The sequence below is a fragment of the Rana temporaria genome, chromosome 1 (assembly GCF_905171775.1).
Source record: "Rana temporaria chromosome 1, aRanTem1.1, whole genome shotgun sequence".
Lineage (NCBI taxonomy): Eukaryota > Metazoa > Chordata > Amphibia > Anura > Ranidae > Rana > Rana temporaria.
Window position 1 is genome coordinate 442,269,298 of NC_053489.1, and position 18,672 is coordinate 442,287,969.

Below are 18,672 nucleotides of genomic sequence, written 5' to 3' on the forward strand. Positions count from 1 at the left end.
AGTGCAGTGTAATGAGTAATGACAGCACACACCAGTATCCAGCAGCACTCACATTCTGCACTGTCTCTAGTAGCGTGCCAGTGTGACAATCCCCCAATGAGATTTGTTTCCTAAGCTCCAGCTGAGAGCGCCTCTCCCTTGTGACTGGAGGACTGTTCGTGCTATCACCGCCCCTCCTCTCACACGGCGTCCAATCACATCGCAGCTCCATTGACACGGCTCCACAAGTCCATCTACGGTATGGACTGTACTACCTACTAAACTAAAGTTAAAAACTCAAAATGACTGCACACCCTGTTAAAAAAAAATAACACAAACACTATTTAAAAAAAATGCTTTACTTGGTTAGCCCGTGCACATTAATCAATGATCAGCGTCCGTGTTCACAGTCCTACGCCGCCCCCCCTAAACGCTGAGAGTGGTTTCACCCATGCAGGGGCGTATGCTGCAAAAGGGATTTGTGCTCCTCCGAACGATGGGGGCGTGTCCTCAAGCGCTTGGTGGGTGGGGTTTGGGGACAGATCGCTGCTGCTGTTCGGGGCAGAAGTGCACAGGAGCTGGGAGAACAGCGGAGGACGGAGAACGTACATAGGCAGCCATAATAATGTAACTGAGGTGCGAAGATAGGAGGGGGGCACAAGCCAATTGGCGGAGGTCGCCTGAGGAGGACAAGACACGACAACCTCATGGACACTGGACGCCTGCTCTGAGAAACTTCGCTATGGCTGCCCAGTCCAGGTAAGGGGGGGGGAAGTTACCGTTGGAGTGTGTGGGGATGGTGACAGCTCGGAGGAATCCCTGTACACTTCCCAGCTATACTAATTATAGGGCACGGTATGGGGGTGGGGAAGGAGAAGAGAGCGGTTATCCCATATGGAGAGCAGTAATGTGACACTGAAGTATACCTCACACACCCTGTATAGGAACAAGCCTCTGATTGGATGGCAACAGGTGTGTGGAGGGCTCCCCCTAGTGTAAGGGTGCAGATGACACTGACTCATTAACTCTGTGTACTCCTACCATTGATCCTTTCCGGCCAGGCTGGCTTGTCACTCTTGTGTTTAGAAAACACTTGAAAACTGTTTAGCACAACTTGTCTATAGTGTTGTTCTAACTTTCACCTTTGCTGCCCTTCCATCACCTCCTCCTTACTAGCGATCGGAGTGTCGCCGTTCCCTATTTCCCATATTAGCTTTGGCTTGTGAAAATGAGGCCAGTGCCATGTCAGCAGCATTCCTGGAATTGAAATCTGTGGTGTAAACTGGGGGATTTTCTTCAAATGACAGAACTTCGCGCTTGTTGCGTTTTGCCTATGTCTCGATCATCACTTCGGCGTTACCATGACACAAAGGTGAAAAGACCCCCCCCATAGACGTAAGGCGACGCTTGTCAGATTTGTGTCCGATTCCTCGGTTGAGTAGCCTTTAATGTTTCTGTAAGTACCAGTTTACAGCTGTGTGGCAATTCACAATAAGAGGAATAACATTATTGTCTCTGGCAGTGGTCTCCAAACTGTGGCCCGCGGGCCAAATGCGCCCCCTTTGCGTGCCTTTATCCAGCCCTTGGGGGGGTCACCATTCCTCCCGCTGACACCAGGCCTTGGGGGGGGGGGTCACCATTCCTCCCGCTGACACCAGGCCTTGGGGGGTCACCATTCCTCCCGCTGACACCAGGCCTTGGGGGGTCACCATTCCTCCCGCTGACACCAGGCCTTTTGGGGGGGGGGGTCACCATTCCTCCCGCTGACACCAGGCCTTGGGGGGGGGGGGGTCACCATTCCTCCCGCTGACACCAGGCCTTGGGGGGGGGGGGGTCACCATTCCTCCCGCTGACACCAGGCCTTGGGGGGGTCACCATTCCTCCCGCTGACACCAGGCCTTGGGGGGGGGGGAGGGTCACCATTCCTCCCGCTGACACCAGGCCTTGGGGGGGTCACCATTCCTCCCGCTGACACCAGGCCTTGGGGGGGGGGTCACGATTCCTCCCCCCCCCCCCCCCCCCCCACACGGCAGTGCGTGGGGACACCATTCCCCCCCCTCCCACACACAGACGGCAGCGCGCGGGGACACCATTCCCCCCCCCCTCCCACACACAGACGGAAGCGCGTGGGGACACCATTCCCCCCCCCCCACACAGACGGAAGCGCGTGGGGACACCATTCCCCCCCCCCACACAGACGGAAGCGCGTGGGGACACCATTCCCCCCCCCCCCCACACAGACGGAAGCGCGTGGGGACACCATTCCCCCCCCCCCCCCACACAGACGGAAGCGCGTGGGGACACCATTCCCCCCCCACCCACACACAGACGGCAGCGCGTGGGGACACCATTCCACCCCCCCCGCCCACACACAGACGGCAGCGCGTGGGGACACCATTCCAAACACACAGACGGCAGCGCGTGGGGACACCATTCCACCCCCCCCCCCACCCACACACAGAAGGCAGCACGTGGGGACACCATTCCACCCCCCCCCCCACCCACACACAGACGGCAGCGCGTGGGGACACCATCCCCCCCCCCCCACACACAGACGGCAGCGCGTGGGGACACCATTCCACCCCGCCCACACACAGACGGCAGCGCGTGGGGACACCATTCCACCCCGCCCACACACAGACGGCAGCGCGTGGGGACACCATTCCACCCCGCCCACACACAGACGGCAGCGCGTGGGGACACCATTCCAAACACACAGACGGCAGCGCGTGGGGACACCATTCCAAACACACAGACGGCAGCGCGTGGGGACACCATTCCACCCCGCCCACACACAGACGGCAGCGCGTGGGGACACCATTCCACCCCGCCCACACACAGACGGCAGCGCGTGGGGACACCATTCCAAACACACAGACGGCAGCGCGTGGGGACACCATTCCAAACACACAGACGGCAGCGCGTGGGGACACCATTCCACCCCGCCCACACACAGACGGCAGCGCGTGGGGACACCATTCCAAACACACAGTCGGCAGCGCGTGGGGACACCATTCCACCCCCCCCACACACAGACGGCAGCGCGTGGGGACACATTCCACCCCCCCCACACACAGACGGCAGCGCGTGGGGACACATTCCACCCCCCCCACACACAGACGGCAGCGCGTGGGGACACATTCCACCCCCCCCACACACAGACGGCAGCGCGTGGGGACAGCATTACACCCCCCCCACACACAGACGGCAGCGCGTGGGGACACCATTCCACCCCCCCACCCACCCACACACAGACGGCAGCGCGTGGGGACACCATTCCACCCCCCCACCCACCCACACACAGACGGCAGCGCGTGGGGACACCATTCCACCCACCCACCCACACACAGACGGCAGCGCGTGGGGACACCATTCCACCCCCCCCCCCCACCCACACACAGACGGCAGCGCGCGGGGACACCATTCCACCCCCCCCACCCACACACAGATGGCAGCGCGTGGGGACACCATTCCACCCCAAACACACGCAACCCTTTTCCGTGCGACTTGGGAAAAGGGTCCCCCACTGGCTCTCATTGGCCTTCTCTCCTGCCAAGTAGCCCCAGAGTAAGCAACTTGCAATGGTGGCACCCAAGCAGGCTCACTCCTGAGCTGTTGGTCTATTTACATGCCAGGCTGCAGCTCCGCCCTGCCCCCTCTCTCCATATTGGCTCCCTGGCTGTGAGTGACACCAGAGGGAGCCAATGTCTCCCACTGCTGTCTCAGCCAATTAGGAGGGAGAGTTTCTGGAGAGCCGTCGCTCTTGTGCACATCGCCGGATTGCGGTTCAGAGAAGTACAGGTATTTGGTGGGGGGCTGCTGTACAGAGAAGGTTTTGTTGAGCTTTTATAACCACTTTCACTTGCACTTTAAATAAGAGCACATGAAAAATGTATTAAAAAAAAATACATATAAAAAAAAAAAAAAGCATACAAAAAAAATGCATACGCACAAGTGTGCACCTAGCCCAAACCCTAATGACTTTCTCTACCAAAAATAAATAAATAACCTTGCAGTGTATAAAGGCACATTTGACAGGAAAGCTTGCCATAGGCTGATTAAAATCCAGCTGGTTCAGCAGGCCTTCCTCGCTCAGCAGAAGTTAATCGTTTTGATCGACTTGTGTTAAAGGGATATGCTAGAAACATTATTCAGTCAGCAACTGCTGACAGTGGCGGGTTCTGCTGTCAGAATACAATCTCCCGGCGGAGGAATTCCTCTATCCACCTCGTTTTGTTAGATGGAGGAATCTGGTTATAATTTTAGCCCGCTGGCCAAAGAAAGGGGAATAAAACGCTACCTGTCTATGGCCAGATGTAAAGATAATGTTGTAACCATGCTTCCAGATACACGAAATGTGTATTATCTACAAGTATATCCTAATATTAGGTTAGTCGTTTGATGGCAAATGGTTGGGAAACGCAATTTTTACAGATTATTTGTGGCCGTGTATTGAAAATAGTTTCCCCATCTTTCTTAGAGATTGTATGTTTGACTAGAACGGCACATTTCTCTAATGGTGGCCATACAATCAGATTGTATGTAAGGTCAATTTATAGTCTAGGAGAAAAATTTACATTGGAAGATCGAAAAAACTGATACGTTCTACCCGTAATAATCATATTGGCTTTCCTATGATAAGATTTTCTGTCTAAATCGATCAGAAAAGTTTCAATGAAATCTATCCGTTGTGCGCAAAATAATTAAAGTTATTGTAAAGACGCATACGGTGTCATCAAAGATGTATTCATATTGTACGATTCTGTGACGAATCAGTAGATAGTGTGTGGTTGGGAGGCAGTAAAACAATGTAGTTTAGCTATGTTTTTACCACTCCTCCCTCTGTTTGCTGGAAAGGCAGTGGCCAGGGGTATACACATGCCATAGCAGGAATTATACGCTCTATCATGTTCAGCAGGCATGACCATCTACTGAACATGAGCCATCCAAGTGAATGGGACTGCGCTACAACTGCCCTGCTACCATGCACAATTCACATGGTTGCGTGTGCGCTAGTCTAGCAATTATGGGAATAAAACAGGCGGTGAGGAGGTAATACAACGCCTCCTCGCCACCTGTCAAATGCTCTGAACAGAGATCACTTTTCAGACAGCACCAAAGTGTTAATGAGGCATATCCCACTAGAACTACTGCTTACAGGCTTAAAGTGCAACTACACTGCATCTGAGCACCACAAACTAAAAATATTTAAAGTATACTCCCCCATCCATCCGTGTCTACATGTTGTATTTTACTGAGAAGTCACTTTGAAAAACGCTCCCCTAGTATTTGTGGCTGTGACCATTTTGAGTAAGGGCAGGTGGTTTGTGTAGCATTTACTTTCTGGAATCCATCTAACCTTGGCTCAGACAGGAGGGTGCATTTAGCTTAAAAAAAAAAAACAACTCTCCTCTCCTGCTGAGGACTCCTGGGATGTATGGCATCATTTACCTAGGCCTGTGGCAACCAGGGAGTAACTGTAGAAATGTAAAAACAAAAAAGTTTAAAACAAGTTAATATGATATTTAAAATAAGTTAATATGATATACTTCCCTATCTATTAATGCTAGCAGAATTTGAAATAAAAATAGTAAATGTTGATTGAGAGAGGCAAGTTCCACTTTAAGGTTTACTTCAGCTTTCCAATTGAAACACTATAAAATATTTATACTTTTTATTTTTTATTTTTTTATCCATTTGGTGTCTTTACCTTTTTTAGGCCTCATGCACACCGCACATTAGAAAAAACGAGCTGTAAAGCCGCTACTAACGCCAGGAAAAAGCGGCTGTAAAAACGCCATGTGTGCATGAGGTATACTCAAAGTCCCAATATATATTTTCTTTTGTCAATTTAAAAACAGTATCAGTTACCTAGGTCATGTTAACCCCCCAATCCTGGAACACGAAGGGCCCTTTCACACGTACGGACAAACGGTCCATTTATTACAAGTCCGTTTACGGACTTGTAATGTATCCCTATGGGATTGCAGACGTTCGCGGATGATGCATCCGCTAACGTCCGCAACCATCCGCGTCCGCAAAGATCCGCTTTTGTGGACAGAAGAAAACCCTATTTTTCTTCCGTCCGGCGGATCGGATGAATACGGACACATGGTCCGTATTCATCCTATTCCCCATAGGGGAGAGCGGAGGAGAGACAGGGCGGTCTCTGCACTGTGTGCGGGGACCACCCTGTCCGCCGACAGCTCAGCGGGGATTAACGGAGGAATCCCCGCTGAGCCAAACGGGCTAACGGAGCGGATTAATACGGATCCGCTCCGTGTGAAAGAGCCCTTACCTGGCGCCATGTTCCTGCCACTGGCCCCCCCCCCCCCCTCATTTCCTTGTTTTACAGGGGAAGTGGGAGGTAGCGGCTACTGCTGCTGTCAGTCATGCTACTTTGTGAAGGGAATAGGCGCATGGCTTTTCAGTGTTGGGTGCGCCTATAGACACAAGTGTCTCAGCTTGGAATCCGACAAGAATGTGCACATATGTATACCTCCTTGGGCCCCCAGCTTGCTACAGGAGACACCCAAAAGGAGGGGAGGAGACTACAGCGTCAATAGGCACTGCTTGGTTATTTTTTTTTTTTTAAGATGCCACATATTAGGCCAAAGGCTTCTCGGCCTTTTGGCTAAGATCATGTGTAGTATCTGTTCTTATCAGTTTGATATCTGATACGTCCCCTATCTGGGGACCATATATTAGATGGATTTTTTGAACAGGGAGATGGAAGAAAAGCTAAAAAAAAAAAAAAAAAAAAAAAAAGAATGGGACCTATAGTATCTTTTTCTACACCCTTTCTCTCTCCGGTGTAGTTGTTTTTCTTTTATCACTTGGTATGTATTCCCTGTGATGTATCACATTGTAGTGACAGTGCTGTGTATGTCAAAGGAGGTGGTGAGTGCTAGTTGCCATAATTCCCTGAGGCCCCCTTTACACTTGTGCGACTTTTCCTGCGACTTTGGACATCAGTCGCATGAGATGTCGTACTGCAGGATTCCCAATGATAACCATTCATATCCGTGCAACTTCCAAATTGTCCCTGTACTACAGGGGGTCCCCGGGTTACGAACCCTTTAGGGACTTTCCTCCTGTTTGTAATCCGGAAATGTTCGTAAGTCTGGCCAATTACGGCCATTTCCGACATTTTCAGAGCCTCCGTCTGGCTGCGCATGTGCAGAAGAGCAGATGATCCGCGCAGAACGGCAGAGGGTCCCTGCAGCACCCGGTTCATAAGTAGGAGTGGTTCGTAAGTCGGGGACCCCCTGTACTTTGGTCTGAGTTGAGGTCTATAGACCTCAAGTTTACACAGGCATTCCCGGAAATCGCGCGACTTTCAAGTCGCGGCAGTCTGAAAGAGACCTTAGGGTTATGCCATTTTAGATGGTAAGAGTGATCTATGGGGATCAAGTATACATTACTTCAGAAACACAAAGTTTTGATTTGTAAACAAAAATAGCCATGCAGTTGAGATATATGCAATACGTTTGTACTTTTGTTAAAACTATTTAGGCTTAGGTGAGTGGATGTTACTTTTTATCTTGTATGCTCTTGTTATGACATGAAATATTTTTGTGTATCCTATTATATAGCAGCAGCAAATAGTTCGTTTTTTTTTTTTTTTTTTCAGGATTTAGCTTATTGCATTTTTATTCCTGATGAGTTTTGGCCGTTTGCTGTTAAAATGTGATTTAAAAAGTGTTTGCCTAAGCTGTTTATTGGCCTGTGCAGTAAAAGGCACCATGACAGCTGGAGAGTAAAGCAGTCGCTCTGGTCCTTTCAGGCTGTGGTAAGCGAGGGTTTGCTGATCTAGCAGTTACCAGTTTGCAGCCTTTTATAGAGCGAACAGCCCTCAGCCATTTCTAATATCACTGCTGACCTCCCCACCCCCCATCCAGTGACCTAGAAACTTTAATGGGCAGTAAAGGTTACCAGAAAAGTTAGACAGATGGCATTTTACCTTTGTCAATCATGTGGGCTGGGCCTATCAAATACACTTAACTAATACTACACCATTATTGTTAGGGACGTGCGACTGTTCCACCTCTGTTTAGTGGTCCGTTAGTTTTTTTTTGTTTTTTTTTTATGCTTAGTCAAATATCTTTCCATTGACTTGGGGTTTTTAAATGCATCATCAAATATTGTTTTACGCTAGTAAGGCTGCTGACATCCGGGCAGTTTTCTCACAGCAATCAAATCACCACCCCTCACCTTGTGCAGTTACAGCCATTTGTCACTGAGAAAAATAAAATGACTTTAAAAATGTCACCATTAGCGATTCCTTGGATTGAAAGTGATTTGTTGCTCTGTGGCTCATAAATCGAGATACAGCAACAATTCAGCCATGTATCAAAATTGTTAGTCCAATCAATCCAAGTTCTTTTCTATGACCTGTGGCAGCAATCGCTATGCAACTTGAAGTTGCCTCGCAAAGTCGTGCCGACTTTCATGTCGCTGTAGTGTGAACCGGCACTTGATCTCTGCAAAAATAAAATCACCCATGTTTCATCAGCCTGAGATCCTTTGGTGAAAGTCGCATTCTTTAACCACTACCCGACGGCTGTACGACTTTATACGGCCGCAGGGTGGTTCTACTTCTCTAACTGGCCGTGTTTTTACAGCCTGCGCAGTCGGCGGCGAGCGCGCCCGGCAGCATCCGCCGCATCGCTGAGACGATGCGAGTGCCTGGTGGCCGTGATGTCCGCCAGGCACTCGGGATCGGCGGCTACAGGGACAAGAGGTGGAGCTCTGTGTGTAAACACAGAGATCCATGTCCTGTCAGGGGAGAGAGGAGACCGATCTGTGTCCCTTGTACATAGGGACACAGATCGGTCACCCCCCTCCACACACAGTTTGAACACACCCAGGATGCACATTTAACCCCTTCCTCACCCCCTAGTGTTAACCCCTTCAATGCCAGTCACATTTATACAGTAATTAGTGCATTTTTGTAGCACTGATCGCTGTATAAATGTGAATGGCGCCAAAAATGTGTCAAAAGTGTCCGATGTGTCTGCCATAATGTCGCAGTCACGAAAAAAATGCTGATCGCCGCCATTAGTAGTAAAAAATAATAATAAAAAATAATAATAATTCTGTCCCCTATTTTGTAAGCACAATAACTTTTGCGCAAACCAAACGCTTGTTGCGATTTTATTATTTTACCAAAAATATGTAGAAGAATACGTATCGCCTAGACTGAGAAAAAAAATGTTTTTTAAAAAAAATTGGGCTATTTATTACAGCAACAAGTAAAAAAGATTGATTTTTTTTTCAAAATTGTCGCTCTATTTTTGTTTATAGCGCAAAAAATAAAAACTGCAGAGGCGATCAAATACCACCAAAAGAAAGCTCTATTTGTGGGGAAAAAAGGACGTAAATTTTGTTTAGGAGCCACGTCGCACGACCGCGCAATTGTCAGTTAAAGTGACGCAGTGCCACAAGAAATTTCACCTGGTCAGGAAGGGGTATATGTGCCCAGTAAGGAAGTGGTTAAATATATGCCCCAAACATTTACTGGTAGCTAACAACTGTAATTTAAAATGCATTACCCCGAAGGTTCTTCTGCAGTGAATGTCAGATTCACTGCTTTTATATACACCGGCCAGCCATAACATTATGATGACCTGTCGAGGCATGGACTCCACTAGACCTCTGAAGGAATGCTGTGGTTTCTGGCACCAAGCAGGTCCTTTAGTTCCTGTAAATTGTGAGGTGGGGCCTCCATTGATTGGACTTGTTTTTGCAGTACATCTCACAGATGCTTGGTTGGACTGAGACCTAGAGAATTTGGAAGCCAAAATCTTGAACTCATCGTTGTGTTCCTGAAACTATTCCTGAATTCATGAGACCAGGCCTCCTTTTTCCAATGCTCCATGATTCGGTTCTGATGCTCATGCGCCCATTGCAGGTGCTTTTGGCTGTGGACAAAGGTCAGCATGGGCACCCTGACCAGTCTGTGGCTACACGGCAAATGGAAGTGCACTGTGTGTTCTAAAGCTCTTATATCAGAACCAGCATTAAAGGGGTTGTAAAGGTACAATTTTTCTTTCCTAAATGGCTTCCTTTACCTTAGTGCAGTCCTCCTTCACTTACCTCATCCTTCCATTTTGATTTTAAATGTCTTCATTTCTTCTGAGAAATCCTCACTTCCTGTTCTTCTGTCTGTAATTCCACACAGTAATGCGAGGCTTTCTCCCTGGTGTGGAGTGTCGTGCTCGCCCCCTCCCTTGGACTACAGGAGAGTCAGGACGCTCTCTACGTTGCAGATAGAGAAAGGAGCTGTGTGTTAGTGGGCGTCCTGACTCTCCTGTAGTCCAAGGGAGGGGGCGAGCATGACACCCCACACCAGGGAGAAAGCCTTGCATTACTGTGTGGAATTAAAGACAGAAGAACGGAAGTGAGGATTTCTCAGAAGAAATAAAGACATTTAAAAGAAAAATGGAAGGATGAGGTAAGTGATGGAGCACTGCACTAAGGTAAAAAAAGGTATTTAGGAAAATAAAATTGTACCTTTACAACCGCTTTAAGGCTGGGTTTACACTATTGCGAATTGGATACGGGATCCCCACATTGAATACGCAGTAGGAGAATGTGAATGGCTCTCATTTCCGATGTGGCTCCGGTGTGAATTTGCACAGGAGCCCTGTGTGTCTTTTGGTCTGTTTTAGGTCTGAATTCAGGCTAAAATCTGACCTAAAACGGTGAACCAGGATGCACTGGACCCCTGCTGGGAGCCGCATTAGGTGTGAACAGAGCCTCAATGATAAGTTCCCCTTTCGTAACATGTTACACCCATATTCAGGCGGGGTTAATTGTCACAATTTGAAAAACTGATGGCCGAGTGGGGCTCTGCCTGCCCAGCCTCATTCAGTGTCCTGAAAAACTACAAAGTCCACCAGCCTTTGCGTTTTTTTTTTCTAGAAAGTGAACTTATCCTTCTTTCCATAAAGATTTTTTTTGGGGGTTTTCACAAAATATACAAGGAAATACAACAAACTTGGATACAGGATCTATATACAAAAAGCTCAATAATAGCTGACAGGTTGCTAACATTCACAAATGTCTAGACAAAGGTTCGAACACAACCATATGAAACTCTATAACATCACAAGCAACGTATAAGACTCGAACTTGCAATGGGTTCCCACTTTGAACGTGTGTCTCGACTCGATTGACCCACTAACACTTTCAGAGGCCATCCGAACTACCGGACGGGGCCTTTTCAGCAGTTTGAGATTGATTGGATTTGACTACATGGGTCAGCCATGTGCATCATGGAGCATTGGCACCCATGACCCTATTGCCGGTTTTCCTTCCTTGGACCACTTTCGCTAGGTTCTGACCAATGCAGACTGGGAACATCCCACAGGAGCTGCAGTTTTGGAGTTGCTCTGACCCATTATAATTTGGACATTGTCAAAGTCTCTATAATACTTTACTTTTCTCTTATCGTCCATGGAGGGACACAGCTCCTTAAATCTTGAAAAGTGGGTTATGTTCCCTGTTTACAGGAGAGGACTAGGCAGAAACATGTTAGATAATTAAGTACATGTTGCATTAACAGAGTTGAACAGCCCCACCCAGGAGGCGGTCCCTCCAGACATAACCCTCCTCACTGCAGCCTCAGTTTCGTTCTGCCTAGCAAAGGAGGACGTATGGCTCCCCTTGAACCCAGCGCCCTGAGGAAAAGTTTTTATTTTATTTTTGACTTCTGTCAGCTGAGAGACCGGCCAGCGAGCGTGAGCACATAGAGCACTTTACAAAGAGGCTGGGTCTGCCATGACATGCCCCATGACTCCTGGGGTGGCCAGTGAGCCTTGCTCTAAGGTCCGCACATTACTGGGCTGTGGTGTTGCCTCACTTACAGTGGACTGGGCCGACAGCTACCTCCATTGCGGTTGTACGCCTGTCTGGAATGCGTCAGTAAAGTCGTCACATGGACGGGTAAGTACAGTCCCTCCCTCTTAGGTGGGGTGGTTTGGCTGAGCATTCCTGGGGTTTGGATATCCTTCCTTCCCTGCTCCCTTTTCCTCTCTGCTGTTTCATTGCTGTCGGGGGGGGGGGGGTTGCACCTTGCTGAGGGACTGTGTGCTGGCCTATGTTTTTTACTGCTGGGGGTCCTCCTTTTTCTGGAGGTTTTGTGGTGCTGTGCAGCCTTTTTAGGTTTTCACCGTTTAAATTGTGGCGTTTTGCCGCCTTTCTGGCGGCTCTGGCGCCATTTTTTGGGTGATTTTCAATTCCTATTGGAAATCCCATTGGCTGCCATTTTGTTGTAGCTGCGCTGTGATGCAGCATATTTTGCGGTCGGCCATTTTGCTGTGGCCGCGTCAGGCTCCATATGCTGCGCTCGGTGGCCATCTTGCCTGAGTCCTCGGCCTCTGGTGCTGATTCCTACTGCGCACGACGCCGTTCGCCTCACACAGCACCATCGCTTAGGAGGCTCCTCAGGTGTGGTGAGTCCCCTGGGTAACCCCCCCCCCCCCCCCCCGGTCAGCGCAGCAGGAGTGGTGGGTTTTTGTTCAGGTCTGAACTGAGCCCTGGGAGTTTTTCCTTATAATGGAGTCAGTATCTGGGTCCTTCCCCGACATGCTGGTGATGGCAGCAGGTGTTAGCACCTGGGATTCCCACAGAGGCTTTATTGTTGGTCCTGGACACTTTTGTGCCAAGGTGGGGGCAGACTGTGGGCGGGGGTTAAGAGTGCCCCCTCCCCCCGTTATCCCCTGGGGAATGCTCTGTTATGGAGCCGCGGACCCGATACCTGGGTCGGTGCAGGATAAGGCATTATGGGTGCGCTTCTCACTGCTGTACGGGACTCTCTTCAGCTGGATAGTGCAGCTGGGTTTCCGCTGAGGGCTCGGTCTTTTTTGGTTCACAATTAAGACCGTTCTGTGTAGGTTTTTTCCTTCTGTGCCCTTCTTTGATAATTTATTAGATGCAGAATGAGGAAAGTCGCTGAGAGCTTTTGTAGTCCCTCACCGCTGGGCAGTTCAGTGCCCCTTTGAGGAGAGCCCTTTCAAGAGGTGGGCTTCTTCTCTGGTGGCGGACCCTCCGGGTGTAATATATAGGTGACCATTCTCCCTATTGCAGGAGGCCCTGCTTGTATGGATCTGACTGATGGCAGATCCAAAGTATTGACCCTTTCCATGTTTACCATGCTGGGGTCTGACTTGCGGCCTATTGTGGCCGCTACTCTGGGGTCTCAGTCACTCACGGAGTGAGCAGTTTGCACCAGACAGTGGAGGAGCACCGACTCTCCCCTGAAGTTATTAGGCTAGCGAACCAGCTAGTCTAGGGCCTCGTATAGGTCTGTTATGTTGAATGCAGCGCCCTTGTTATCCAGGGCTTCTGTTTCAGAATAGGTTTATATGCACATGGTGGTGTAGTGGTTAACTTCATTACTTGGCAGCAAGTGTGACGGACACTGACACCAATCTGCCTGGAGCTTGCATTGCCGCTTCCTGTGTCTGCGGTTTCCTCCAAGGGCATGTGTGCATACACCTACTTAATATTCGTACACACTATGTGTGTGTATTATTTATGGACAACCCTCCCAGGCCGTCAAAGGCCCAGCTGGGGGTCTAATCCATCCCTGGGTGCGTAAGCCGATCACACTGGCACCCAAATCCTGCCACTGTATGTAGCGTTCCCTCCCTGTCTCTAGGTGGGGGGGCGGCTTGCAGGTTCACAATTCAGTGAAACCTCTATGCTATCTGACCAGGGGGTCTGCAAGCTGGTCTCTTTAGATTACTAGATACGGTTTCCTCCTATCCACAAAACCACGGTTCTTTCCTCGTGTTTTCCTCTCCTGGCCTGTCGGTCTGCCTTGGGCAGTGTGGGACTTGCTAAGCTGCGGGGTACTTTTACCTTATCTGCAGGACGAGAGGTTTGGGTTTTTTCTATGGGCCTCAGGCCCTGAATACCCTTTGTGAACGTTGGATAGTTCCGCATGGAATTCATTTAGTTTGGTAGCTGCGCTCCATCCGGGGGACGTCCTGGCGTCCTCGGACATCAGGGACGCATGCATGCATGTCCCGTTTTGCGCATGTCAATGTTTTTTTCTGTGCTTCATGGTGAGAGAGGGCTCCCTGTTGATCTGGCGTCTGCACCATGGGTTTCCAGCTAGGAGCTCGCACTTATCCTAACTTTGTTGGAACAGCGAGGCTTTGCCTCGTTGGCTACTTGGACGACTTGTTTCTGAGAGCAGCTTCTGTCTCAGACCTAGTGGATGTGTTATTCCCATTCAGACCCTCCGAAGATTCGGGTGGGTGTTTAAACATTTGGGCCAGAAGGTGTAGCTCAGCGGCAGCAAGCCTGCCTTCCATGTGTGCGACCCAGGGTTCAGATCCTGGGCATGCTAGCGTTGGAGTATCTAGGCGAAGGTCCTTCTTCTCCTGGAGAAATTGCAGATGCTTCAGTCTGCGCGGAAGGTATTGGCATCACGCAATTGGTCTCCTCACCGGGCACCTGCTGGTCTGGGGCCTGTGGGTAGCCTCCTTCGAGCAAGTACTGTGTGCCCAGTTTCACACTCTGGTTTTCCGGGGGAAATACTGTCCAGGTGGTAAAGATCGATTGTCTCTGAAATCATCAGATTCCGATGCGCCTAGTCAGAGTCTTTTTGAGTTGGTGACGAAGATCCCCGACTCTTCGGGTCCAGGAAGTTGTTTCTTCCTTCCAGTGGTCGGTGTTTACGACGGATGCCAGCCTCAAGGGTTGTGGGGACACCTGGGGGGGGTTCCGTCGGCTCTGAGTCGCTGGACTTGTGTGGATCTGTGGCCACACCTCCCTGTATGTGCCTGCTCTCGTTTGGTCTCGGTAGCTACCCAGGGTCAGGCCTAACTCGTGCCTGGGTGGGAGACCGCCTGGGACTACCAGGTGCTGTGGACCCTGTCTACCATTCATTGTCCTACTCCTTCTTCTTCTTCTTCTTCTTCTTCTTCTTCTTCTTCTTCTTCTTCTTCTTCTTCTTCTTCTTCTTCTTGTTCTTCTTCTTCTTCTTCTTGTTCTTCTTCTTCTTCTTCTTCTTGTTCTTCTTCTTCTTCTTCTTCTTGTTCTTCTTCTTCTTCTTCTTCTTGTTCTTGTTCTTCTTCTTCTTCTTCTTCTTCTTCTTGTTCTTCTTCTTCTTCTTCTTCTTGTTCTTGTTCTTGTTCTTCTTCTTCTTCTTCTTCTTCTTCTTCTTCTTCTTGTTCTTGTTCTTGTTCTTGTTCTTGTTCTTGTTCTTCTTCCTTCTTCTTCCTTCTTCCTTCTTCCTTCTTCGTTCTTCTTCTTCTTCTTCTTCGTTCTTCTTCTTCTTCTTGTTCTTGTTCTTCTTCTTGTTCTTGTTCTTCTTCTTCTTCTTCTTCTTGTTCTTCTTCTTCTTCTTGTTCTTCTTCTTCTTCTTCTTGTTCTTGTTCTTCTTCTTCTTCTTCTTCTTGTTCTTGTTCTTCTTCTTCTTCTTCTTCTTGTTCTTCTTCTTCTTCTTCTTCTTGTTCTTGTTCTTCTTCTTGTTCTTGTTCTTCTCTTTTTTTTTTTTTTTTTTTTGGCGATCAGGCTATGCTTCTCCTCGTGGCCGAGGAGGTTATAAGGTCATCCTATCTGGTTTCAGCCGGACAACGCCACGGCCGTGGCTTCGGTCTACCTTCAGCTATACCAGCAGGCAGACTACTGGAGTCGACAGATGCTGGACCAGGGCGACTGGTCTTTGTGCTTGGGGTGTTTCGGCTCCCTTGCAGGTAGGTGAGCCTCACAGGGCATGGATCTCCTGGTCGCTCGTCTCCACCGCAAGGGTGTCAAAGTTAGTGGTCAGGTCTAGTGATCTGGTACAGACGCGTCAGTCGCGCTTGTGGCCCTATGGGGTCTGTAGCGGCAGTTTTTTGCCGTTCCACCATTGTAGTTGCTTTCTCGGCTGTTCCACAGTGTGGAGGCTTAGGAGATCCCGATGATTCTAATCGCTCCAGCTTGGCCTTGGCGTCCTTGGTTCGCCGATCTCGGGGCGCCTGGTAGTGGAGGTTCCCTGGCGGTCGCCAGGGCAGGAGGTCCCGCTGTCTCAAGGTCCCATACTTCATCCTGTTGTACAGTCACTGACTTGCTCAACATGGCTATTGGAAGCCAGACTTTAAGAGACCGGGGTCTGTCCGACTCAATCATCTCAACAATGCTGAGGGCACAGTAGTCTTCTTCCGGAGGATCTACCGTTGTGCCCGGCAGGCTTGCATCTCTTGGTGGGAAAAGATGGAGTGACGTTCACAGACGTACTCAGTGTCCAGGGTCCTGCTGTTTTTTACATCTTGGAGTGTATCTAAAAATTGCTTAAAGCACCGTTTGGATGCAGATTTCAGCCTTGGCTGTGTTCTTTCAGTGGCCTTTTTGCGGCCCATTCCCTGGATCCCTTGTTTGTGCAGGGGGTTTGCCATATACTTCCCCTCTTGGCCCATCTCTCCCCCCCCATGAGTTTTGACTCTGGTGCTCTCGGTTCTTCTGGAACCTTCCTTTTGGAAACAGAGAGATTTTCTCTTGACACTTGACACTATCTCAGAAGGTGGCCCCTTTAGTGGCCTTTACATCTGTTTTAGGGGTTTCTGAGTTGGCGGTCTTGTCCTACAAGCCGCCATGCTTGATCCTCCATAAGGATCAGGTGGTGGTGCACCTGTGACCTTCCTTTCTTCCGAAGGTGGTTTTGGCCTTTCGCCGGAATAAGGACATTATTCTTACATCCTTTTGTCCTCGGCCTGCGCATCCTACGGAGGTTGCCTTTCATACTTTAGGCGTGATACGTGCTTCGCGGGTGTACCACCCTGCTTCGGCTCCGTTTTGGAGATACAAGTCTTTTGTGTCGGTGTCTGGTCCACGAAAGGGCCTGGCGGTCTCGTCGACCACCATTTCTCGTTGGATCAGGTAGGCTGTCATACAGGCCTATGCTCTTAAGGGGAGGGCCCCCCTTTCCGGGTGTGGCATTTTCGACCAGGGCAATTGGTGCTTCCTGTTTTTTTCTTTTTTTTTCTTATTTTTTTTTTCGACATCATGCGTCGGTCTCACAGGTGTGCGAGGCGGCGACTTGGTCGTCCGTTCGCGCCTTTTCCAGAATTTACATGGTTGCCGTGAGTGCATCTTCTGATGCTTCTTTCGGCCGTTAGTTTTTGCAGGCGGCTGTTTAAAGTTGCACCTCCTCCGTTGAGGAGCTCTGCTTGTTTTGGGGTGAAATTTAAAATTTGGTTTTACTGATTTATTTCCCACCCCTTGTTTTTGACACTGGGGACATCCTACTTGTCAAGATTTAAGGAGATGTGTCCGTCTATGGACGATAAGAGAAAATAGGATTTTTTTGTACTCACCGTAAAATCCTTTTCTCTGAGTCCATGGACGGACACAGCACCCACCCCTCCTTTTTAGTTTTGAACTGAGGCTGCATGCTGCAGTGAGGAGGGTTATGTCTGGAGGGACCGCCCCCTGGGCGGGGCTGTTCAACTGTTAATGTAACATGTATTTAATGATCTAACATTCTGCCTAGTCCTCTCCTGTAAACGGGGAACATAACCCACTTGTCGATTTAAGGAGCTGTGTCCGTCCATGGACTCCGAGTACAAAAAATCCTATTTTTTTTTTCTGCTTTCAACACATCAATTTCAGGGACAATATGTTCACTTGCTGCCTAATATGTCCTACTGACTTTCAGGAGACATTGTAATGAGATCATCAATGTTATTAGTTTACCTGTTATTCCCTTTTTATAGTAAACCTTTAATGCAAGAAATATAGGGCTGCCATTGCTGATCACCTTCTGACAATTCTAACTGTCTGGATGTTTTGCTGAGCCATTGGATTTTTTTCAGGGGCTGTTACCAGGAAAAACATATGTAGACAAAAGATATTAGAATAATTTTTCCAGGCCAGTGACTCAGGAGTATTCATGCATGGAGATCAGCATGACTGCCAGATAAATAGCAATTTCAAGAGTTTTTGGTTTTCTTTTTCCCTCAACAGGTTTCCTTTTTAAAATGGTGCATATTTAGGTACTGTAAACAAAGATTTATAAGTGAACTGTACTGACTTGCCACAGTAGACTTTTTCAAACACAGATGTAGTCTGCAGACATCTGGTACATAAAAAGGGTTAAAAATGTCAAGTAATGTGTGGTGAGGCTAACTTTTTGAATTGCAATTTAGGTACAACAGCTTCATATTCTTATTTATAAAAAAAAAAAAAATTTACACCTAGAAAGGAGCATTATCTATGTGTTGCAGCCTCCACAAGGGAGATGCTACTGGTCATAGACGCACACACCTTCTTACTACGAACGATGTACCAACAGTATAATTTTAAATTGGGCACCGTTAAGTGGCGATTGGAAGTGCATTGCAGAGGTTAGTTTGTTGTCACTGTTAGTCCACCTCCCTAGCCACCCACAACTTATTACATAGATCCTTGAACAGGAACCCAAATCTAACAGTGACCCCAAGCCAAAAGGTAGGTAGTATCACCCCCCCCCCTTTTTAGTTATGAAAGTGTTTGCACGAGTGTTGCAGAGTTTAACACAGCAACTCCCAACTAATCTTATCTGGCTACATCTCCCAAAATATAGTCTGTTGGCACTTAGCAATGTAGTCTATATTGGGAACACACCAAAGAAGGCAGCTACATGACATATGTAGTTGGCTGAGGGAAGTGAGATGCGCAGATTTGTTGTGGTAAAATATTTTTGCATATACAATTCCC

At 48.8% G+C, this 18,672-nt stretch overlaps 1 protein-coding gene and 1 pseudogene across 3 annotated transcripts in view; both read left to right on the top strand.

Moving 5' to 3' along the window:
- The first annotated feature begins 500 nt into the window (after positions 1 to 500).
- The window catches only part of AFF1 (AF4/FMR2 family member 1), a 234,418-nt gene continuing 216,246 nt past the window's right edge, over positions 501 to 18,672 (top strand). For all 3 annotated transcript variants that reach the window (XM_040326684.1, XM_040326690.1, XM_040326698.1), the window contains exon 1: positions 501 to 738. In XM_040326684.1, the coding sequence (XP_040182618.1) occupies positions 722 to 738 (17 nt within the window). In that variant the 5' untranslated portion in view covers positions 501 to 721. The remainder of the gene's footprint in view (positions 739 to 18,672) is intronic.
- LOC120925746 lies at positions 6,594 to 6,804 on the top strand (annotated as a pseudogene).